At 38.1% G+C, this 25,987-nt stretch overlaps 1 protein-coding gene across 3 annotated transcripts in view; it reads left to right on the top strand.

Annotated features, from left to right (window-relative positions):
* Nucleotides 1-25,987, top strand: part of LOC122876003 (CUB and sushi domain-containing protein 1-like) — a 491,774-nt gene that overhangs the window by 348,892 nt on the left and 116,895 nt on the right. For all 3 annotated transcript variants that reach the window (XM_044195800.1, XM_044195789.1, XM_044195805.1), the window contains 11 exons: nucleotides 1,314-1,454; nucleotides 6,006-6,127; nucleotides 6,455-6,527; nucleotides 7,892-8,030; nucleotides 9,001-9,188; nucleotides 9,395-9,583; nucleotides 15,394-15,510; nucleotides 15,653-15,868; nucleotides 16,542-16,730; nucleotides 18,499-18,668; nucleotides 24,585-24,741. In XM_044195800.1, the coding sequence (XP_044051735.1) occupies nucleotides 1,314-1,454; nucleotides 6,006-6,127; nucleotides 6,455-6,527; nucleotides 7,892-8,030; nucleotides 9,001-9,188; nucleotides 9,395-9,583; nucleotides 15,394-15,510; nucleotides 15,653-15,868; nucleotides 16,542-16,730; nucleotides 18,499-18,668; nucleotides 24,585-24,741 (1,701 nt within the window). The remainder of the gene's footprint in view (nucleotides 1-1,313; nucleotides 1,455-6,005; nucleotides 6,128-6,454; nucleotides 6,528-7,891; nucleotides 8,031-9,000; nucleotides 9,189-9,394; nucleotides 9,584-15,393; nucleotides 15,511-15,652; nucleotides 15,869-16,541; nucleotides 16,731-18,498; nucleotides 18,669-24,584; nucleotides 24,742-25,987) is intronic.

Below are 25,987 nucleotides of genomic sequence, written 5' to 3'. Positions count from 1 at the left end.
ACTGAGTGTATATTTTGTCTGTTAACTTAGAAATAAAGGTCGAGCTAGGTATCAGTAGGATAATCAAATTTGATTTCACTTTAAAGAGTCAGGCTTCAGTATAAGTTTCATCTAACATTAATGAGATTGTTCATGATACAAACCTGTATTTATGTACAGCCACATTTATACATAAGGATTGTTGCACAGTCTATTTAACTTTGTGTTTTCTTCTTATTAGTTAGTATGCAGATTGAGATTACACAGTCAACATGCGACAAGTTAAAAAAAAATAACACTGTCAGATTAATAATCTCCAAAACGCCATCTTGAAAAATAGCATTGCTTTAGCACATTGACAATGGTGTCGTAGTGCACTCTCTACGAACGCACAGATGCAGAACACGAAAGGAGAAGTTTAATTTAAGTCACTCTTTATTTTGATAAAAGTAATTTCAGTGGGAAGGGGTATAGTTCTCCTGAGTGGTGACTTTGGCACCGTTCTCAATGGCTCGGCAGACGGGTCCGTGACGCAGAGCAGGCGGTGGAGTGTTGGCCTGGGCTTGCAGTTGGCGGTAATGTGTGGATCCGGACAGGCAGCGGGCCCGTGGCGAGGAGCAGGCAGTGTAGTGTAGGTCCCAGAGGTCTGGCTCAGAGATGTGGCTTACAGTGACAAGGAGTCAGGCGGCAAGGTGGAGTGGCTGGATAGACGGGTAGACAAGCTAGTAGAAATCCAGAAGAAGACAGGAGCCACGATCACCATGAATACTTTTCATACTTGGGCACATTTTGCTGCTAATACTTGTTTACATTTCTTAAATAGAATTTTGAATTCAGGACTTCTAATGGATTATTTCTCCATTTTGGTACTGACAGTATTAGATAACTGAATGAAGTGAATTGAATGGTTCTTTTCTGTCTGTTAAATTCTTTAATCTGAAATGACTGACAGACAGCAGGTGATGGGCTAATAGTGCCAGCCATTGTACTACCAACAACCCTTTTATCTGGTGACTCCTACAGAAGTGGAGTATTTAATGCAGTAGAAAATGTTTTTGCAATTGGTTGCATTTAACTGCAAAATAACATCAAAACAGCATATTAGGATTTGCCAAGAGTCTGAAGAATATTGAATCATCTCAAAGTTCTATTTTTTTTCCTTGTCTAATAACATTTAATACATCTCTTGAGGTCTCTTTGGGTGTTTTGTTTTTTTCCCTTTACAGGAGTCCTTCACTTTCCAAGTCCTTGGCCCTAATGTTATACAGGCGAAATTAGATAAACACCATTAAAATATGTCTCTAAAAGATTGTTTCAACTCTGTTCTATTTTAGGCCTGTCTGAGCCAACAACATTTGGGACATTCTCTGGAAAAGATGTTCCATCACAGATCGCCTCGAATGGACACATCATCAGACTGGAATTTCAGTCTGATCATTCTAATACTGGAAAAGGCTTCAATATCAGCTACACCAGTATGTGCTACCTACCTACCTGCCTATTTCTTTCTCTATTTGTCTGTCTGTCTATCTGTGTGCCTATATGTATGCCTGTCTGTCAGTTAGATGTACAGAGCTTTGCCACTGATAAAGTCAAAATATATTATTTGCAAAAGAATTGTTTTCATCATGACCATCACAATGCAAAGTAAGTGATGTAAGTTGCAAGTTTTACATGTTGGTCCTACTGCATTCAGTGCAGTAACATTCTTTTTTGAATGTTTGCATTTGACTTTACTAGTGGCTTTGTCTATATCTAGTCTGCTTGAATATCTTTGAATACACCTGTTAGTGTAGAATCACGCTGAAGTCAAACTAAAAATGCATACTAAAATAGTTTAAAAAACAGTTGTGGCATTAATTTGTGTGCCTGCTTTGTTGTATATTGGTGTATATTCATTATTCGTGCAGTTATCCAGTCACCTTTCAGCATGACATCATGTTCGAGATATATCCAGAGTAGCTACAATGGAATTTTGATAGCAGAAAATTGTTAAGCAATTTAAAAATGACAGCAGTAAACATGAGCAACAGCTTTTTGAGGTCAGCTCCTCAGAATGGAAGAGAAATGGCTTCTTGCAAGATACAGCAGTTTGTGCTGTTGTATGATCATACAGAGAGATGAAACAGAAGAGTCAGTTGTCTATGATCCAATATAGCTGCAACATACAGTATGTTTTGAATAAGGGGAAATGGTCTTACCTTTGACCACAGAAGCACTTACCATATCACACTTGCTGTGTTACTGCTATTGTTTTCTCCACCTGTGCATGTAACCCACAATTCAAAGCAGCAAGTTAATGCCCCTCCCTTTAGCATTGCCATGAGGCATTTTGGCAAATGGAGGGAATCACTATAGGTATTGAGGTAGAAGTACAGAAGTGCTGGGTGCAATTAAGCACTTCATACAGTAGTAACAAAGAAAATCTAACGTTTTGTTAAAAAAATAATATATGATGCACTGATCATCAAAAACTGATTATTCACAAGAGTATTCAGAGGTGAGTTTTCTCTTTAAATGCTGAGTGAGAGCCCCACTTTAGATTCTACATCAGTCATCTGAGTATAGCTGTTTAGCTGTACATATGACAGGAAACTTTAAAACACATAAAATACTCTTTTCTGCATTTATATGTGCCTAGTGAAGCTTATTAGTCAACAAAATTTTCAAATTTAAGGGTTTGCTTTGATGGGTTTCAGGCACTGGCTTGAAGTATCTGCATAGCTACTATCTCCATATTACTAATATCCATTTAAGGTCATTCAAACACACATATTAAATACAGTAATTGGCTCAGGTGAAAATGTCTTTTTGTCACACACTTTACAGAACTGTACAGTACAGAGATGAGTAATATAACAGCCATGCAAACTGCCAACATTCCCTTTGTCTGTCCTGAGTTTGACTGGTTCTGCTTGACTGATCATCTGTCTTACCCGTGCTTTACCTAGTTAAGCCTGTCCCATTGTCAGCTTTGAACCTGACTACTGGAGCCTGTATATTTATCTGCTCTAAGCTGAACTAGTTCTGCATGACTGATTATGATTAATTCTCTGTGATTTCCATGTGGTTTTGCACCATTTCACACACTGCCTCCCAAATGACCTTGTCTCTGACTCTTCTTTGAGAGGTGACTTTTGATGAATGAAAATACTAAATTTTATTTTTTTGCCTCTTCAGCACCACAGCATATTTAATAAAAAGTCCTATCTCTAATCCTAACACAAACAATTTTTTCACCCTAATCCTAACACAAATGAAAGGTTTGATGCACCATTGGAAGCAAAAATATGCCATGTGTCCTTTTTCACTTACAAACATTTCTAAAGGTAATGTACAAATACAGAGATCCTCTTTATACTCCCCTTTACCTGGATCTATTTAGCAATTTTTTTTATTGTCAACAATCTTAAAAAGCACAATGTACTAGATTAATACTAGATACTAGATTAAAAACACAAATGTTTACACATTCATATAGTTTTTGGTGGTGAAACGCTTTGCAAATGTAATTTGAATGTCTGATCACATAAATTCTACATTGGGACTTAAGAAAGATCATACATCTTTGTGCTGTTTCAGTAATTTGGTCTATTAACATTTTAATGCATATATGAATATCAATGGGTGTTGCTTTGGGTATATCAGTATTTATTTATATGAATAATGTTAGAAACTCAAATATAAACTTTGACACACCAGACTGTGCAGTTATGTACAAAGAGCAGTGTATTGGGAAGACTTTTTTCACACCACTATGAAATTTAACCACTACAGTTATATGAAAGCTACGATTCTGCTCCAGAATGTCACATTGTTCAGCCCAGCCACAGCACATTGCGTCCCTGACCTGGTCTGAGCATGTAACGATTGGAAAATTACACCATTCACGAGGAAAAAAAACTGCACTGCACCCTCTTTAAAAGTTACACGTTGCTAGTACAAAGCTACACCTTGTACAATGCTCTCACTTGAAGAGAGAGCCCTTTGACGCAACATGTTCAACATATTGTTGTCGAAGTTAGAGGTCATCTCTTTATTTTCTTTCTCTCTGTCCCAAGACTAACCTACGTATTAACAAATTTTGTTTCCTTATTTTCTCATTTGTCAAATCTATCATGTTGATCTCCGTCTTTCACTCTGACTCAGGCTTCTTCTCTGTTTTCTCGCTTTCTCATTCACATACTACCTTGTCGGTGTAGTCCCTCATTCGTCCAGGAGTGTTCTATCGTAGAAAAGGTTTCAGTCTTTCTGGACACTGTTTTCAGAATCAAGACGTTTCGGCTCCCATTCGGAAGTCATTTTCAATTGTGAAAAAAAATAAAATAAAAATGGACCGGGAACTCCGAAATTTTATATATTTCTGAGATACCGGTCCATTTTTCACAATTGAGAATGACTTCCGGATGGGAGGCGAAACGTCTTGATTCTGAAAATAGTGTCCAGATGACCACAACTGAAACCTTTTCTACGATACTACCTTGTCTCACATCTTCTTTATCTCAAACACTCACACCACACTCTCTCTTCTCCCTCCTGACTTTACACATGTAATTTTATTTTTATTTTGTGTATTTTGTGTGTTTTCTCATATAATAATAATAATAATAATAATAATCTTTATTTATAGAGCACAAAATCCATGTTACAAATTGTTTCACAAAGGCAGCAAATAAAACACACAAGTCATAAAACCATCTGGTTTTAAAACAGAACAGATACAAAATAAGAAAAACATGTTAGTAAGTAAAAGACAGTTTAAACAAAATTAAAACTCGAGTAAAATCGGGAAAGGCTCTCCGATAAAAGTATGTTTTAAGAAGGGACTTAAAAGAGATCTCTGACTCAGCCAACTTGATTTCCTCAGGCAGGCTGTTCCAGAGCCTCAGGGCCCTGACTGCAAACGCTCTGTCCCCTTTAGTTTTCAGCCGGGTCTCTGGAACAGACAAAAGACCTCTGCTCAAAGTACATGCCGTCGCGTACAGTACTAAGAGGCCAGAGATATAGCAGGGAGAGAGGCCATGAAGTGCCTTAAAAGTAATCAGTAAAATCTTAAAATCTATTCTAAAACATACTGGGAGCCAGTGTAACGAGGCTAAAACAGGAGTTATGTGATCACGTCTGTACAGTCTGGAGTCAATTAATTGATATTTTGGCTTTTGCAGTAATCCAGGTGTGATGAGATGAAGGCGTGCAAAATGGTCTCTGTGTGTGTTTGTGTGTGTGTATATGTATGTATATATATATATATATGTGTGTGTGTGTGTGTGTGTGTGTGTGTATATATATATGTGTGTGTGTATATATATATATGTCTATGTATATGCATATATATAAATGTGTGTATGTATGTATTTATGTATGTATATATATGTATGTGTATATATGTATGTGTGTGTGTATACATATATACATGTATATTTGAATGTATATTTGAACACATACACATGCAAGTTTGTGTACCTGCCATTTCCTCTCCTGCTCTCATTTTTTCTCCATCCTTCTCTTTCTCTCTCTGCTCTCATTTTCTCTCCATCAGTAGCTAATTAACGTGAGACATGTCCAATCACTGGGTGTGTGCTCTGGGTGGGATCAGGTTAATCTCTAGAATGGGGATAATATAAGCTAAACACGACAGGGTTGAATCCACATGAAGATAATTCCATTCCCATATTTCCATATCAGTGGAGATGTCACATTTGCTGACAGTGATGCAGCAATAGATTTCAGACTTTTTTCTCTGGTAGAACCATTTTTTCAAATTTCAGATATTGAAACAAATTGAAAAACCAGGGAACATTGTTCAAATTAGGAAATACACACATGTATATTGAACCACTTTATCAATTCCAGTGTCCATTCTATATACTGTAAGTACAATGTGTCATTTTTCTCTTTCTTTTCTGTCACATTTTCTCTCTGCTTATTTAGTTCCAAAGTAATTTGCCTTTGTTTCATACATCTTATTTGGTTCTATGTCTATTGGCTCCTATTATAACTTAACTCTCACTGTTGTCTCTCTGTAGCATTTGGTCAGAATGAATGTCATGACCCAGGAGTTCCTGTCAATGGTCAAAGGTATGGTGACCAATTTCAGCTAGGCAGTTCCGTGGCTTTTCGCTGCGATCAAGGATTCATTAGAACACAGGTAAAAATCTGTCTAACTAAAGAAATCTGTCTAACTCTACTATAATATGGTATCATTCACACAAGTTAAGTTAGATATGTTTTAGAAGTTGATGTTAATATTGGTAATAGTAGTAGTAGTAAGTGTACTAGCATAGATAGTAAAATACTAGTAAAATGCTACTTACTGTATGCTCATTTGTACTTAATTTGTATCTGTTTATAGCTTTAATTTAATTGTATTTATGGTGTAGTTATTCTAATTTATGTATTTTGCTCTGTTTTTGTCTCATCTTATCTTAAAATAAGTAGCATACCTTAATATCGTACATTGATATCATATTTCCAGGGGTCCGATCAGGTCACTTGCATTATCCAGGATGGAAATGTTGTTTGGTCTGCGGCTGTACCTCGCTGTGAAGGTAAACACACATACAAACCGTTTACTGTATGTATTAGCAATGAGTAATCATTGGAAATGTTCCCTCGCCTGAATATAAGTTGACAAAGCATTCAGCATTGTGTAGCTTAAGTGTGCTTATACACCTTAGAAATGGTATAAACTTCCTCCTCTAATTGCTTTAGCCTCCAGCCTCCTCACACTTATTCAGCCTGTTTGTTTGCCTCTGTCTCTCTCAACAATAATCTTAAATGAGATTGGCACAAGTTCTGCTGAAATTCATTCAGGGGGACGCATTCATTATATGCAGACTATAATATACAGAGATGCATCCATAGTGTGTAGATAAGCTAATATGTGGACGTAATAATAAAAGGACAGTGAATGTGCCGTTATTTCAACACTTTTTGAAGGCGAATGGCCTGTGAGTATTTATCTTTTTTGTATCCCCTCCATCTTGATTGTGTTGTCTAAATTACATTATCAAATGTTGCCTGTTGTTAATAAATGGGATGGAGGAGACAATCAAATTGAATAGGGTTGTCACCTTATTAAATATGGAGTATGGGGAAATTATCCCTTCTGTTGGACAGGGCAGGATAATTATGTTTTATTTCTAGAATGACTTTCTCTTGTGCGTCCCGTCCATGAGTACCACTGCTTCCGTATGCACAGAATGGGTAAAAGAAAAGTGAGAGAAAGAAAAGTGATTTTCCTTTAGCTTGCTGAAAGTCTGGTGTTATGAGAGCAATCAGATCATGAACTCTCATGTCTAAAGTTTTTTCAAGGCTGTTACTCTACATGCTAACTTAATGCAAGTGCTAGACAGCCTAAAAAAACCCTGGTGAAAACCAAAGCTAATATAAAGTTATAAAGCGTTTTATTTTTATTGATATGGAATCTAAACTCGGCTACAGCTAATTCTTGCATTTTAATGTGCCATAATTGAGATTTTGGGACTCTAAGTGTTAGCTATAAATTAGTGTCAGGATGTGCCAGCTTTGCTCCTGCAGCCTTTTGAGTTGCAGGGAAATGAGGATCCATTTTTTGGCATCATTTGACACATAAATATACTTGATTTCCCCTATAAATCATCACACTATAATTATTTTAGCCTTTATCAAACATGAGCAACTCAAAATTGTTTACAGTAGCACAAGATTGGCACTGCATATTTTCTGAAGGTAAATGTTTATATATGAAATCCAGAAATTCAGAAAGGATTAGAGAGCTAAAATAAATTGAGCTGATGATGAATCTGCTAACTCAATGTAATATGAGCGTTGTGCTCATGCCATAACACAGCTACAAGAAAAAGTGATTAATTCCTCTCTGGGTGGCTGTATGTGTGTGTGTGTGTGTTTGTGTGTCTTTATTTCCCTCTAGCTCCATGTGGAGGCCATCTCACAGCTCCTACTGGTGTTCTGCTGTCTCCTGGTTGGCCTTCTTTTTATAAGGATTCTCTGAACTGCCAGTGGGTGATTGAAGCACAGCCAGACCATGCTGTGAAGATCCACTTTGACAGGTAAGTGATTTGGTTATGTGGGTATAGAGATGTTTTGTTAGGTTTGTTTAAGTTTGCTCACTTACTCAGAAAATGAGTCAGACTGTAATGAGTTGGATAATATAGTCATGAAGTACGTCATTTTTTCCACTTCTGGTTTGTCAGCTGGTACATTATTTAGTTAGTCAGTCTCTTAGTTGGTCAGTCTTTCAGAAGCAGTCAGATATAAATGTAGTTGGTGAGTTATTGCCAGCAGTAAATAATTAATGTTGGCTTTTTGCACATTTTTTTCTGGAAACAAGCCACAAGCAGATGCAGCGTAGCCTGAAATTGCTATAGTTGAAATGTGTCTTTTTGGGAAGTGATATAAAGGCCAAGTTATCTTCATCACCTATGAGGCATTTCATTTGTGTAGGATTCAGCATTGCATACACATGTATGGTTCAGAGGATAGTTGTTTTGTTAGATGGTTAGATATTCAGATAGGCTGTGATTGTACAGTGTGTGCCAGTGGTTCCCAACTCTTTGTTTTCTATCCCACCATGTAGTGAATTGCATTCATGTGATGTCCTTTTTCTAAATAAGTTACTACTGTATTTGATGATTAAAATTATAACCAGCAGCACTCAGGGTCTCAAAAACCAAACTGGTTCTCAGGGCCCTGCATCCACTACTGTAGGTAATTGCTCAGTCAGTCAGCGAGTCAGTTACTTAGATTGGAGTACAGGCAGAGAAGAAATTGAGAGAGAGTCGGAGAAACCAAGTCAGTCAATTGTTCAGCTAGTTAGTTATACAAGGTAGTTATGTGGTTACGTAAGTGCTTAGTTATTTAAATAGGCAGGTAGAATGTGAGTCAATCACTTTTGTCATTTAAGTTAGCATAGCGTATTGCATGACATGTTATATACATAAATGTTATCTTTGTGAATCTCAGGTTATTGTGCATGTTTTTTTTGTTTGTTTGTGTTTTTTTGCCTGTGTGTCTGTCTAGGTTCCAGACTGAGGTCAACTATGACACACTGGAAATTCGGGATGGCCCCGCAGCCTCCTCTCCCCTGATCGGTGAATACCACGGCACCCAAGCACCTCATTTCCTGATTTCTACGTCCAACGTCCTGTTCCTATTGTTCACTACAGACAACAGTCGTTCTGCAGCAGGCTTCAGCATCAGATATGAAAGTAAGGCTGATTGACTGACTGATAGAAATGTTTGGTAGACACACGCTGAATTGCTTGCAGGCACTCATACACAGCAATAATGTTTTTCTCAATGTTCACACCAGCTTAAAAAGATGTAATTACCCCCCCCCACACACATATACATATATATATACGCTCCCCCTCTTGACTCTGTGGTATTTGTGCATGTGTGATGTGATTCTCAGGTGTGAAAATGGAATCAGATTCTTGTCTCGATCCTGGTATCCCAGTCAATGGTCGTCGCTATGGGAGCAGCTTTTCCATTGGCTCCCGTGTCTCATTTACATGTGATCCAGGATACACACTGAGTGATCAGGAGCCCATTGTTTGTGAGCAGAATCATCAGTGGAGTCACGCTCTTCCCAGTTGTGATGGTGAGAATCTTTCTTTCATTTGTTTTAACTGTCTTAATGAGGACCTTTAGTGGGCTGAAACCTTTTGCACCCTATTCCAAGAAGAATTTTAGAGCAAGAACTATGTGATAATGTAAGGAACCCATTTGCTTGCTGGAATACATGTCACATTGAGTTTGAAGTTAAAGTTAAAGTCAGTAACACTGTGACAGCTCTTTCAAGAACACAGAAAAAACTCCCTTAACAAATTGGCACAGCAGGTCAGTGTGGTCACCTTGTTTCTTTACCTCAGAGGTCAAAGCCCCCTTTTCCCCTGGAGTTGCTTAAAACAAGAAACTGCTGAAAAGAGGTTTGTAAATACACTTGTCAAAAGCTATACTAAATCCTATGCTTGGCAAATGAAGTAATCTTGATCTGAATTTAACCTTGAACCAAAAAACAAGGGGTCTGATTGATTATGTAAGTTTTAGAGATGATGTTTTTAATTTTTCCAACTAAACACTGCAGCTAAGAAAGAGTAGATACAAGTTTTTGTTGTGGTAATTTGGAACCTCTGAGATTTTTATCAAAAGATAAGTGTGTTATTAGTGAAATTAATGCAGCACTGCAGAATAAGATAAAATTGCATCATCCATCGGAAAACAGTAGAACACTGATAAACACTGAAGTTTGTTAGACCACAACTACATTCATTTAGCTCTCTTTTTTCAGATCCATCCATCCCTCCATTATCTATAGCTGCTTTTCCATGCAGGGTCGCAGGTGGGTGGAGCCTATGCTGGCTGACTCTGGGTTGGTACACTCTGGACAGGTCTCCAGTCTATCACAGGGCTACCACATATAGACAGACAACCATTCACACTCACACCTACGGGCAATTTGGAGTCACCAGTTAACGTAATGCGTAAAGTCTTGGGAGCATGACAAGGAAACCCACGCAGGCACTGGGGAGAACATGCAAAGTTGTAAGCCGTTAACCCTGAACACTGTCCCATTATTTTTTGGAAAATAGAAAATTGGACCAAACTCTTAAGAAACTATTAGAAAAAAGGCTACAGTAATGCATCATTTTTAATAACACTTGATGACAAATGATTTAAAGTAAATTGCCTTTTGACTTGTTTTAAGTTGAAGTCAGTAGTTGCTGATGGCGACCAAGATATAAAAATGCCTGTCACTTTGAACTCTGAGTCACCCGTGGCACTGAACTTGAACCCAAATACAAAGTCAAGACACAAGGCAGATGCAGTTAGAATCCACTTTATATGGTAGTCAGGCAGGCTTACATTTGGTAATAAGCAGACAGAATCAAAGAGTCACCATTACTGCAGCAGCGTCATGCTCATGCACTGTGTGTCTCGGCTTCACCACAGTTGCATTGTCCACTGGAAAAGATTTTTCGCAATTCCCTTTTGTAAGCCACCAGCTGTGTACTTGTTGCGTGTGAGATAAGTTTGGGGATAGTGAAGTGTCATGCAGTAGTTTATTTATTGACTTAAATATCACAGTGCAAGCATATAAAATAACTTTAAATGATCAAATAAAAACATTAGGTCCAAGAAATGTTCCATATACAATACAATTATGTCAGCACATAAATAAAATCATTAAACAACATGATCTTATTTCAACATTTAGGTAAAGAAAGTGGGTAAGCGATATGTCTGCATCAATGCATAATTGCTGCTTGAGGGTTTTATAGTCCACTTCATTTTCCCACTAACTGGTTTGGGATGGCCCTGAACATGACGGCCCCCTCTTCATGAACATAAAAACAGAAGTGGAGTGGACAGGGAAAAGTGGCTAGAAGAAGGTTGAGCCAGAGAGTCAGAGGCAGAGGAGGGGGGAGAGGGAGTTGGTGCAGGTGCGCCCATCAGTAAATTCTTTCATCTATACGAGGATATAAAAATATGCTATTCGCTATTCCCAGTATTCAGCTTTTTTCCATTTCACTACGTGTAACTGGCAGCCGTAGTGTTAATTGTACATGTGTATCAGTCCACACTCCAGAGTACACATTACCACAATGGCCAAAGTTGGACATCCAGCCACAGTGAAATTGTGCGGGTCAACAGGCACCACTAAAACAGATGCTCACTGGCCACTCGCAGGCCTTCTCATTCAGCATTTTGCCCACAGCTCATGCTGTCATGGGAGATGAATATACAGCGTCTGATTCAATCTGCCGATTGAAAAGAATCCAATTTGAAAGCCAAAGTCAGGATGTCTCAACTTGGGAGTGAGTTCATACCAATGCAATCTGTCTCACAGTATCAGCCATATAACATAAGCAGTTTTAAACGGCCACTGTGACATTTTCAATTTTCAACCAAGCATACCGTCTCTCACCAGACAGCAGTTACATTACAAGTCACATTATTTCAGAATGGCATTTTTCTAAAATCGTGTGTAAGCTTGATTAAAATATAATATGTCATAGTTTGCTTTTAGAGAAGATCATGGAAAATGTGTTTCAGCATGACTGACATTGTGATAAATCAGATAATCATTGTCTTTACCTGCTCTGTTACTTTACTCTTTTCCTACCTGCTGACCATTCCATATGTGCCGTTCACTGTATTGGCATATTTCGGAGCTGTGGGAGGAAGCCAGAGCAAACGCACACAAACACAGAGTCCACTCAGAAAGGGCTTGGACATCTCACATCAATTTATAGCCAAAAACGAAGTCATCTTTAAAAACTTCCACAGCCATACTCAAAGCAACTCATACACACACATTAACGACAATAATGTTATTTACAGTATAGTCTCAGAGGCACAGTTAACATTTTAACAGGAAAAGCTTAACCTTTTTCTACCACCATATACACTGCATTACGCAGCCACCAAAATTCATTATTTTGACAGTATTTGTCTAAAAGAAAAAATAAAATGACATGTAGTCCTCCCGCAGGCGTACAGAGACCATTCTCTTTTAGTAATGCCACAGTGTCTGTTGGACCCAAACCGCTCATCGTATTCCTGCAGGTCAGCTAAATCACCAAACAGATAATACAGACCACTGGCTGCTCTTTTACGTGTCAGGGAAAATATTGAAGGTGCGCTGTAACATTTTAAAGCTTGGCGTTAGTGCCAAGACAACAACTCGTTAGCGACTAAAGTAGTATCCCTTAGTAGTATCCCTTTAAGTAAAAAAAGTAGTATCCCTTTAAGTAAAAAATGCCATGGCATCCTTTAAGAAGGACATAATTAGAGATAGTGAAAAACATGGAGGCAGGAAAAAGGAGGAGGAATGTAGCTGAAATCTGGTATGCTTTCTTTATTTACCTCTCCCCTCTCTGAAAAACAAGCTATATCATTCTGTATCTGCTTTTCTTTCAGCATCCAGTCTCATGCTTTGGCTCTCCACACTGAAGGCCGCCACACTTTGATTTGCCCCTCAAATTTCTTTCTGTCTTATTCTTTTCTTTTTCTTGCATCTTTCTCACTCAAACTTTCTCACACACACATACATTAACAATCTGTCTCTTATCTTCTCACACAGGGATCATTCATACACACTGAACTGTGCACTTGCGCACTCACAATAGATACAGTATGCGCACACAGACACACACACATGCCTCCCTCAACAAGGGTCATTTAGTCAGACAGTGTCCTAGTTTTAGCTGAATCCTGATGGGAGTTTGAAAAAACTGGCGCTGGTTACCACAACACACAAAAGACAGCTAGTCAGAGAGAGAGAGGGAGAGAGTGGTTCTCATCACAGCTACTCAACTCCAGCTCTGTTGAAATATGATATGGAATGAGATGGGAGGAAAGACATTGATAGACAGAGAGATAGGGGTGGAGAGGAGGAGACACAACAGCTCTCTACAAACACACACTGGAATAGCTGCGGTATGATGAAATAAGAGAAGCTAAGACATCTGTCTTCATAAAGTCAAAATTATTTTTTTAATAATAATATTTTACGAACCTTTCACCAAATGAATCATCACACTGTTTATTTTAAGAGCTAAAAGGGACTTTTGTGCACCAAAATATATATAAACTGTCAACAATCAAACAGGAGGGACATTAATGGTGAAGAAAAAATGTTTCAGTTTATAGTCTGGGATGTGTTTGTTTCATAGGCGAGAAAAACATTCTTTTTTATTTTCATGCCAGTCAAGCACCTTGAAACACTTTAATTGAATTAAATTTAACTGAACTGAGCTGAATAGAATTGAAAAGGATGGAGGCACATTGAGAGAGAAACAAAGAGTCACTATATTATCTTAGTTCAACAGTCTCTAATGCACCGCAAGTCCTCTTTTACTCTCCATTCTGCTCTATCCCAAATGAGTTTGTCCTGTTCCATATCAGTGGTCTGACTGTGTGGAGGCTAGGTGACGCACACACCAATCTGTCACTCTTTTTCAACAAACCACTCTCTGTCACATTCTCCCTGCTCTGTTTCTTTTTCTTTGTAAAGTGCATTTTTGGCCTTCACCCTTTGTTTCTTTCTCTGTAGCTGTATGTAGAAGCTTTAAGTTCTACTTTTCTCTCAGTAACACAATCAAAAAGTCTTCAGTGCATGTTATATACAGTATCTTGTGGACACATACAACAACATTATGTTCCTCCAACACAAATTTGATTATTTGATAATATCTTGAAGCAGACACACCATGGTCAGCTGTTCGTTACATGAAAATGTTATCAGATGCCTATGTTTGTGTGTTATGTGTTATTTTAGTCAATTAAAGACAATTCTTGTGAGGTTAGGAAAAGGTTTACGTCATTGTTTAAAGTGTGAAAACAATCTGATAATTTGAAAAGGGTCGCTCATAGTCATGAACCTACAGAGAATTATCACCTGAATCTGCAGCTCCCCTCAGCTTTGCAGAGTTTTATAGCAAGTTTCAGCTCATTGTTTAGCTGTCCAACCCACAATTTTACTGTTTTTGTTCCCTCCCACCATTCTCATATCGATGTTTTCGGCTGCAGCAGGAAGCTGTTTTCAGACAAAAAGCTCTAAAAAACCACTGTTCACTACCTGCTCAGCACAAAACCTCAGACAGAGTTAGCATTTAGCAGCTGAAGAAACAGATATTTCTCTCAGGAGTTGATGGAGACCAAAAACAGATAAAAGAGAGTGAATATTGGACTTACATTTGCCAGGTGGCCAGAAACATGACTCTTAATTAATTACTAATGTTGCTCTGTGCCTTCTGAATGTGTAGATAAGCAACTATTTACTAACAAGTTCCATATCAACTTATAAGGTCATGAAATGTCAATCATGTGTTAACTTGCTTCCGGTGCCCCCAAGTTCCTAGAAAAATCAATTATTTCAAGTTTAATAAGAAACACATTTGCTCAAAATGGAGACATCAGTTGGAAACTGAAAGTTGTTGGATTTAAGGCAATATATACCTATTTGCTACCAAGTTTACCCACTCAAGACCTGCTGTATACTTTTATTGTGTTAAATTGCATTACCATTTGTCATTGTGAAACTACAGCTGTTTCTTGTCTCCCTTCTATTAATTAATATCTTCTTTTAATATCGGTGGAAAAACTTTTTTGCATAGAGCACACCATGCTCAGCTCACAAAATTCTGGCAATTTGCAGGTCTGCAAAAAATCCAAATGTGGTTTAATTCCGGTCCGTTTACTGGCTAGTGGACATAAATCAGACAAAAAGTCATCATGTGGTAACCTACTTATGATATTGTCTTTATTTTTAGGTGTTAAACTTGGGTAGTCATTTTTCAGAATTTCTTGAGCTTTGTCTTTAGCTCAGTTTGTACAATTGTAAAAATAGAAATGTTTTCTCCCTTTCTTTTCCACCCTTCTCTGTCTGTCACTTTCTCTCTGCAGCGCTTTGTGGAGGCTATGTCTATGGTAAAACAGGAACAATTCTGTCTCCTGGCTTTCCTGACTTCTACCCCAATTCTCTTAACTGCACCTGGACTATAGAGGTATCTCATGGGAAAGGTAAGAACACACATACACAGACATAATGGAACGACCCATTAATTAGTTCTGATTTTAAAAATCTGTGACTGTGTATCTATCCATCCATTCATGCATCCATCCATCCATTCATCTGTCCTTCCATTCATCCATGGATTTCCAGGAGTCCATCTGGTTTTCCACACTTTCCATCTGGAGGAGAACCATGACTACCTTTCCATCACTGAAGACAGCAATTTCCAGGTTCCAGTAGCTCGACTCACTGGCTCAGTGCTGCCCCCTAGTGTCAAAGCAGGGCTCTACGGGAACTTCAGCGCTCAGCTACGTTTCATATCGGATTTTTCCATGAGTTATGAAGGCTTTAATATTACTTTCTCAGGTAAGAACACTGGAACAGAAACTTATTTTTGTTAACCTGGATGTAGTGGATAGGAAGTCCGCCTAAAGACTGTCTAACTCTTTTTACATTGATGACAGCGACGGTTTATCTGATAATATAGTACATTCTTCTGCCTTACAAATGCAGAGAGCAGTAACTACATAAACCGTGAAGTTGACAAAAAAGGGTTAATAGTTTGAAGGCCCTTAGCCAAACTGTAACAGATATCTAACTTGTAAAACCCAATTTTATGCCTTTTTAGGCTGATTAACATTATATAATTATTGTCACAGACCTTACATAAAACTTTAAAAAGCATTGATACTGCACTCTTAGTCCTGTTTAGGACTGTCGCATCCACTGCATGGGTGACAGTCCAAGAAGGTCCCATATAAAAGCTCAGGGAAGCCGCTGAGGCTGCATGATAATGGAGGTGCACTAGTTAACCAGATGTACATTTGCCAAACCAATCTGTTAGTCTTCTTGAAGTCTTTCCCTTTAAAGGTTTCCTGACCCCAAATTTTTAAATGTAATTCAGTTCTCTCTATTTATACACACACACATATATATATATATATATATATATATATATATATTGCATTACATTTCGTACTACTTTAGTCTTTTTATAATGACTCCTCAACAATGTTATATATCTCTCCTGGATATACAGAATACGACTTGGAGCCATGTGAGGATCCCGGTGTACCAGCGTACAGCAGGAGGATGGGATTTAGATTTCGAGTTGGCGACTCGCTGGCCTTCTCTTGTTTCCATGGCTACCGACTTGAGGGAGACAGCAAGATCACTTGTCTGGGAGGAGGCAGGCGAGTCTGGAGCAACACACTACCACGATGTATCGGTAAGACAGTCAAGTAGACAGACAGACAGACTCACTGACTAGTGTCAGAATGTAAAATGACTGACACTGCATACAAAACACAAATCAAGATAATTATTTTTTTTACATTCAGACTATAGTTTCAGACATAGTAGTTGTCTAGAGTGTGGGCATTATACTGTATACTCTTTGAACTTTCCTTATACAACATTATAAATAGCGATGTTATAACAAGCCTTTCAAAAGTATTTCTGCCTTCAGTATTTATAGCTTTGGAGTGGTTTATCTTCTGTGAAAATAACTGGCAGCTTGTAAAATAGAACTTTCAAATTAACTTCTTCACCATATGAATAAGCGTAGAGGTAAAGTATCAGCATTTTGCTGGTTGTAATTCACCAGTGTTTTATTGCTGACACAGTGGTAATTTACTATTATTTCACTGGTTGACAGTTGGTTTTATTTGCCAGGATTTGGCTGTTAGCAGGTTGTAATTTGCTGGTATTTGATGAGTATCAGTGTTTCCTCAGATGCTGTTGGTAATTTATGAGAGTCTCACTGGTGGCTGCTGGTACTTCTCAAGCCCCCAAAAGAACAGACTGAAAATGCTATAATAGCATTATCTGTCAAGAGATGAGACCTGACTAAGAGAATACTGAGCAACAGCAGCTGTCACTGTTCACTGGGTTCGTCTCTCTCCCTCTCTTTCTTTACAAATGTCCCTTTCTTTAGCCCTCTGTCTCTCTCTTTCTAACTTCTAAAGTGTTTCTCCTCCTCTTCCTCTGTATTTAGACAGTCCTTGGGTAGATAATTAGGGCATTAGCTGCAATATGAAAACTGTTAATACTATGTCTTTTGTTACTCCCTTTTTCCCTTTTCTAATTTCTCTTTGCATATTTTCAAAAGGCCCTTGTCTGTTTTGGTTCATCTGCTATCTTCTTGTCTTTTCTTCCTCTTCCAGCTCTCTGTTCAGCCCTTTCTTCTCCTGCTTCAATATCCTCTATCCTCTCACTACCAAGTGCTGTTTTCACTTTCAAAAGATTTTCTGAAGCATTGCTGGTAGCCTTCCTAAATGTATGCTCCTTATCTCCTACCATAATCTGCTTTAAAAACTACAGAACATTTACAAGAACGTTGTTATGAATTTTAGATTTGCTCAGATTTGATAAACACTTTTGAGTTCCATATTGTTCCACACAGGCTTCTCTCCTGTCTATCTCATTACTTCCATTTCCGCTTTCTCCCTTCCAAGTAGTGGTGGTCCTCCTCAGTGAGAGTTAAAAGCCTGCTTGTCTCCCCTCTTTTCTCCACTCATTTACATATGACAAAACCTTATTTGCACCACTTATTTGAATTCCTAGACTTTGATAGGCACTGCACCTGCTAGATAATTCTGTATAATTTCTATGAGACACTTGTGCAATTGTTCATTTTGCCCTCTTTTTAATCTTCTGCAATTTACGTTTAAATTCCTTTGCTTTTGAATGTCTTTTGCTGTTCCTCATCCTTGTTTTTATTGTCTTATTTGAAGCACATTTCAAACAAGTGCTTTTAAGCTATGTTAAACGGCATCATCATTATTGTTATCATGTCTGCTGAGTTGAATAAGGTTTGTGGTTATACTGGATATGCACTTTACTCTTTAATCTCTCTTTTTCATGTTGAATTGTGACTCCCCTCTTTTTTTTTTACACAAGCCAACCCAGATATTTTGACTGATCAAAGATAATTAGGTGTAAATGCTGTGATTTTGATCCACGCTGTCCCTGCCCCCTTTACTCTCTTGCTGTAGCGGAGTGTGGAGCCTCCTCACTAGGACCAGAAGGTGTTCTCCTCTCTCCTAATTTCCCCTCCAGCTATGATAACAACCACGAGTGCATCTACCGCATCACTACCGAAAAGGGCAAGGGAATCAGGCTGAAAGCTGAGAGCTTCTCACTGCAAGATGGAGATTATCTCAAGGTATGCGCACACACACGTGCAAATATGACAAGCTTTTCCCAATCAGGTGGTGCAAAATGTGTAAATGCATAATTTATTCACAGATACACACAACGCACATACAGAATTATAGCCATAACCAAAAGCTGTCTATATTTAAAGTTGTATATGCTCTGACACGTATATGCTTGAACAGATTATTATTATACATATAATTATGCTTAAAAAGAAAACAATAATTGCAGCTGTGGCTGCTGGCAAGATCATGAACACAGTAAAATAATGTATCGTTAAAAAAAAAGTGTTTGTTGTAGTGACCACACACTTGTTATTAAAATCAGCACATACAACACGTTTCGTTTAGCGCTTCATCAGGTCCTGCAGTACATGCTGTTTTTCACTGTAAAATATGTAGCTATTTGCTAATTATATGGCAGCATTTGTTAGGTTTTATTGAAATATCTGGAATGTCTTTATTCAGAGGTATCAAAGAGTATAGATTGTATAGCCAATGGTATGTTACTTTCATGTTCAAAGCCAATATTCAACAATATAACAAGAAATACCAGAATATTCAACCTCAACCTTGACTTGACTTGCGTACGCAGTTTCACTTAAAGTTAACAACTTCAGTACTTTCCTATGCTTAATGAGTTCATTCACTCATCAGGAGGTACAGTGACCTGCATGATGCCAGAACAATAGTGCACAATAGTTTGTGTCTTCTGTGATTGACACAAAAGCATAGAACTGCCTTGAAAGGGAATTTCTCATCTATACATTTTATGTCTGTGTACTCAGTAGCCATTATTATGTTGCATTGCAGAGCCCAAACTTTCTCAATGCAGTCATCAAAGCCCACCCATTCGGCAAGCTTCCTTTCCAGCCATGCACACCTGGTCCAATTAAGGCATCGGGGAATGTGTAGCCCTTGATTATATGAGGTGTGCAAGGAAAGGCTGTCGTAAAAAGGTGAATGACGAGAGGGGCTGTGTTTAGCCAGTGTGTAGTTCAGTTGTATTAGCAAGGTTTGCCCTAGCTGTTAGATGTGTTAAACATTGTTGTAAGAAGCAGTAACATCCCTGCAATGGGTTTATTACCCATGTACTCTATTAATGCTGATGGTGCTCCTGCAGTGGCCATCCACGGCTGAATGAATACATGGGAAACAAAGGCACAACAGGATCAATTCAGCCTCTGTTAACACTCTAACGAACCCACTACAGTATATTATTGTTGTATTTTGTAGGTGAACCTTGGTTTTTATACACTTTTATTGGTTAGGGGGGTTAGGGTTAGGCTAACCCTAATATCTGGTAACACTAAATAAAATAACTGGCTATAGAACAGAATGCCATACAATAGAATAGAAACGTATTATTCACACAATGTGTAAAACTGCCTCTATGCCATCTAGTATCACATGACTGCAGCCAAAATGATTTGTGTTTAGACATATGCCTCAACCTGCAGCGTTTTTTAAAATTTTTTTTATTTTTGAGTTGCAGAAAAACACCATATTGATTGATCATGTATGCAATGTCTGCTGTAATTGGGCGAGATTTGTTGCGCTTGAAGACGCTGGGATGCGATACAAGCTTGATCTGCAATATGTTATTATGGTTCTTCTCAGTCTGCTGGTGTCCCCATACATTTTAAGGATTGGAGTTGCCACAATGTATGTATAAGGAAATCATTGAAGTGTTTACATATTATAAACTTGGATGTGCTACAAACTACAAAGAGAATTACAGATGTTCCCAAGGCTCATAATTCCCTAAGTCTTCTCTCGGGTACATGCACTTTAGTGTCAGTTAGAAGCAGCTGTGTGAGCTGTTTTACAGTCTTGACGCTGTCCTACAGACATCGCCTAAGACTTTTTCTATGTCTCTGAGCGGTATTAGGCCTGAGGGCATGGTTAAGCCAGTATGTGGTTAGAGTGTACTATCAGTAATAGGCCTAGAGCATTGGCTGAGCCTGTCTGTGGTTAGATTGTATTAGCAGGGTTCTCCCTGACTTTTAGAGAGAAATAACGTCATTGTAAAATCTGGAAATGTCCCCAGTGGGATAGGTTTTAAAAAAAACAAAAATCTCCTCAAAGGAAAGGAAAGTGACACCAAGATGGTTAACAGACATAAACATTCTTAAATATTTCTTATACAGTATATTCTATCACAGCCTGAATTATGAATGCTTTACACTGCAGCCACCCTCCCATAATGTCATTGTCTGTGTAATTCAACAAAAGGATTCAACCAGGAAGGCATTTGCTCTTTTTCAAATTATGAATGTGTTTTTGCGAGGCATTTGACATAGTATTTACTGTAATAAATTGATTCCTTATCAGAAAATAACAGGAACAGAGGAACAGAATACAGAGAATGACTAGAGATCACAAAAGTTAATGAGGACGCACTGGATGCTAACATAGCAATCAAAAAGTAATGGGAAGCCCCAAGACTGATTGGAAGAATGATGCATCACATTCAACATAGGGCATATAACAATATTAGATTTTTGGCTTCAATTTTGATGCTTGGGATCCTAAATGACTGATAACGAATAGCTTTTTAAATTAGATGAAAAGTAAGTGTTTGTCGTTCCCAACTGTTGCAATACACTGATGTTACGGTACAAATACTCTGATGGTAATACAACACACGTTTGAACATGTTAGACATGATAATTAATATCTTTATGTGTTATTGAATCCATGTAAGCATTGGAGTTGGTTGATTGTTTTGCTGCACACACAGCTGGAATGATTAAATGAAGGACAAGCATCATGTTTTTCAAAATGCCTAATGGAGTTACCACAGTGTGAGAAAAAATGTATTGCTGTTACCAAAATATCCTTTGAATGTGCACATTTATCAATTTATATTTTTCTTTTTCTTTCTTGCGTTTAATGGGCATAACAGCTAAATGAGGCTGCTACAGTAGCATGGCTATTGACCTTTAGTCTCATAAATTATGTACAAAAAACTGTAAAATCAAGCAGTTTTGGCACTAGTGTAATAGAAAGCAGGTGCGTGATTTGATGAAATGATGTGTTCTATAGTCATCTTGTGTGATGCTATAGAAATTAGCAGTTTATAAGGGCAATGATTAGTAATGTACATCATGTCTGTTAATTATAACTTTCCCAAAGAATTAACAGAAAGCAAAGTGCAAACTATAATGAACTGGAAGGGAAGCCCCAAAGTGCCACTTAGGCTAGCAATTAGCATGACACTCCCCAGGCTAACCGTAATGGAGCTAATGCCTGTTACTGCAGCTGAACACAAACCATTTGTTTGACAGTTAGAGCAAGCTTAAAGGCTCAAATCTCCTGTAACATATGAACCAGCTCATTACAATTCCTTTTGCTACTGGCTAAGTTTTTGCCCTGGCACTATTAAGGAAAGGGCTAGCCAAGCTCAGTTCGCCTAAAAATGTCCTCTTAATATAGTGCTTGACCAAATTTACTCAGATGTACTCCAACCCTGAAGGAAAAGGAGAGGGTGAGAAAGAAACAAAGTGGGGGTGTGCAGGAATTGTTCTATGAAAATAGAGGTGGTAGGAGAGCAAGCGAGAAAGAGAGAGTCAGACAGACAGAGAGAGGAGGGGTGGCAGATGGTGACATGTTGATTTATTAGCTGCAGGGCTTTTCATTAACCATACTGAGTCTTACTGAAACAGAGAGAGGAGGAGAGAAAGACCGAGAGAAAGGAAGAGAGAAACAGAAAGCAAGAGAGAGAGAGAGATGCAAAATTGGGTAACACTGACAGATAGAACAGGAGGGATGCGGGGAGGGAGGAACAGCGAAGGAAAATACAGACTTTTATACAGCTCTTCTTTTTTTTTTAAAGTTTTTGCTAATTTTCACACTGTCCTTTCCCATGCCTCTCTATCTTCATACTGTAGCTCCTACATTGGCTTCACGTAGAGGTGTCTCCTCTGATTGGCAATCCTTAAAGAGATAGAACAGTACATTGCCTTAGCCCTTTTTCTTTGGCATTCCTGCCACCTGCAGACCTGTCACCACCAATCTGTGGAAGAGTCCCTGGCTGCCAAAAATAAGCATGAGCAGTTCACATTTATATCCCAGCTGTGACATAGTATTATGAGGTACTTCAGAGTCCTAAATCTCCCCTTCAGACTGCAGTCAAAAGTAGACCGTACTTCCCAAACTACTACTTCTCTATTGTTCAAATTAAACCTGCATTCAGAGATTTTTGACCACTACAAGGCAGAAAGTAGAGTCTAAAACAAAGTGTCTCAATAGCAAATACTTAACTACCTATAAACGTGAAATGGTACTTTTAGTTTAAAATCATCCATATACATTTCTCTAACATCTTCTGCTGTATAATCCCCTACTCTGCTCTCCATCTGTATGCTCAGTATATTGCAAACTCCAAAATATGGCTAAATACACAGCTTCCATTTGTTGCTAGCACAGCTACTTTGTTGCATGTATCTATGTTAGCTTATTTTGGTTCCAAACCGCAATCTGTTAACTGTGCTAGTGACAAATCTGTATATTGAGTCATGTTTTGGAGAAAACAAAAGTATTTAGAACATGGTGAGTGCATATTTGGTAAGTGCTGCAGTAGTGATTTGTGCACATCAGCCCTTCAATTGGACACTGTTACACTTTGATGATGTGTGATGTTAAACTCTGCTCAACTTTCTTGTGTTGCCAAGTTGCAAAGATCTCTCTGGCAGCCATTACTCCACCCTCCATATCTACTTGTCTCACAGCGCTCATTTGAAATAAATGATCTCCAGCTGTTTTCTCTCTTGTTTGTGCTGCCAGTGTAAGCATACAGTTACAGGTTGATAAGAAGCAAAATTGTTAGGAGACCAAAAAGAGAGATTGAGTCTAGCAAGAAGGCTAAAATGTTCATCAATTTCATAATTTTTACAAATGGAAAGAAGAACAAGCTGATCATCAAATGGAATACAAGCTAAATTCTACAATGTTAATCCAATCTATCCTGTCTTCACTTTCCTCTTTTCATCGCCTTCTTTTTTCTCAAACTAAGTCACACAGACAATGTCTTGCTGTTTTTAAGCAAGAAGAAGCTTTGACTTCCAGCTTTTACTGTTGATTTCTAGGAAACACACTGTATTACTTGTTAATGGTTCCCTCTGTTAAATGAATCCACTTTAGCAGCATCATTTTTAAAAATATAAACTGAAATTTGGACCACTTATCACAGCTGGAGACATGCTCAACTGTGAATATACTACTTTATATTTTCCATTGAGGGCTGCAATATCCTCTCAATGCACAAATTGATACTTACTGCTTCCCACAGGTGCTAGACAATGTTTGAAACAGAAAAATTCAAAGTAGGTTTGTTCAGAAGTCTCACTCCACCACTTCTAATACTAAGGTAACCACTTTATTTACCCATCATGGAACCCCTTAATGTTTTGTTTCTTTACTCTTTGAATTGTTGCATAAAATCTTGATGGTTTAACATAATGCAAAGGAGGCTTCATCAGTTCTGCTGACTGTTGTAGAGCCCCAACTCACTTGTGACCTCAGCAACTTTCATGTGATATTTTAGGCTCTATCTTTGTGGTGCTTCCTTCAGTCCATGCTGATGCAAAGCTAAGCAAAGTGGCTTTTTCCTGAAGCCCAGTGAGGTTTTTTGCCTCGCTTGCATTGTTTGGTATTTTGGTGACTCACTGTGTGTTGCAGAGGAGAGGCACAGGAAATATAGCAGTGCCCTGCAATTTTGGTTTCAAGACCAACCACATCTTGTGTCGTCCTTATTTTTCCAGACCATGTCAGCAGTAACTGTGCACCCATGTTCTGTGATATTCTCATTACTTAAATTGGTAGACATGCACACTCATAAATCTCGACAAAACCACACAAACACTTTTAACTCATGTTTTTATTCATGTTATGCGGTCCTGTTCTTGTGTTTTGATTGACAGGTGTATGATGGAGAGAACACTTCATCCCGTCTCCTCGCTAACTTTACACGTGAGGACATGATGGGTTATGTCATCAATAGTACATCCAATCGCTTGTGGCTGGAGTTCAACAGCAACGCCTCTGGAACCAATCAGGGCTTCCGCCTCACATACACAAGTGAGTTGTTTTTAACTTAAGCTCAACTGATTAGAAACTGGACAGCAATACAGATTGTTTTTCTTCTATATTTACTGTTACAGCCATGGTTTGTTCAAGTACGGCCAAAGAAAGAAAGCACACACACACACACTCTCTCTCATGCTAAATTTTGAGTAGCTCATCATGAAGGTCCTTGTAAGGAGATGGTTTTAATTGAAAATTAAAGTGGTTGTGATTGTGTTAGATTGCCCTCATGAATATATCCTGCATCTGTCCTGTGCCTCAGTCAAGTGATTCTTGAGTGCTACATACCAGAACAAAATGAATCTCATGTACTACAAAACTCCAGAGACCAGTCTTTCTCCGTCAGCAAATTACCAAGCTATTTCTTTCACTTCTGACAGCTGAAAAGAGATCAGCAATCAGTTTTCCAAGCAATTTCTGTTGAAGGTGGACTCCAAAGTCGTTTAACAGTAGTTTAATAAGCATACAGAAAAAGGAAATGAGCATATGAATGCTTGAAACACACATACATGTCTCTCTCTCTCTCTCTCTCTCTCTCTCTCTCTCTCTCTCTCTCTCTCTCTCTCACTCTCTCACTCTCTCTCTAAAAACATACATAAACAGAAGAATTGTGATATTAAAATATATACAGATAAGTAAGATGGGATTATACTAATAATAATAATAATAATAATAATCATCATCATCATCATCATAAATTGTAGACTTGCAGATAAAATACAAAAAGTGAAAACTAAACACTGCAACATTTTTTTTTTATGAGAGAGCGAGAGAGTGTGTGTGTGTGTGTGTGTGTGTAGGTCATTCACTGTTCCTCAGATTGTGGCATGTTGATATGTATTGGGCAGCAAGATCTGCCCTATCTCCTTCTCCTAGGAGTATTTTTAATTTTGAGAGGTCATTTAGCTCTTTAAAATCTGAAATTACAGAGTTGAACTTGTTAAAGTAAACATTCCTTATTTCATTGAATGTTGTACATTCTTTTGAATGTTAATTATCAGTGCCTAATTCTGCTCTACATGCATTTGTTGGTGTTTTTCTGTGTATGTTTAAAATGTATCTGCAGAATTATGCATGTAAAGATTCTGTTGGATGTTTGTCCCAACGGGTATAGCTATCATCACCCCATACTTCACTACCATATAGTGCAATGGGCTGGATGACGCTATCAAATATTTTAAGCCAAATTTTAATTGGAATTTGAAAATTATAAAATTTTCTCTTAATTGCATTTAGTGCT

The sequence above is a fragment of the Siniperca chuatsi genome, linkage group LG1 (genome assembly GCF_020085105.1).
Source record: "Siniperca chuatsi isolate FFG_IHB_CAS linkage group LG1, ASM2008510v1, whole genome shotgun sequence".
Classification (NCBI taxonomy): Eukaryota; Metazoa; Chordata; class Actinopteri; order Centrarchiformes; family Sinipercidae; genus Siniperca; species Siniperca chuatsi.
The sequence above is the reverse complement of the archived record's forward strand: the minus strand, read 5'-3'. Positions and strand labels throughout refer to the sequence as shown.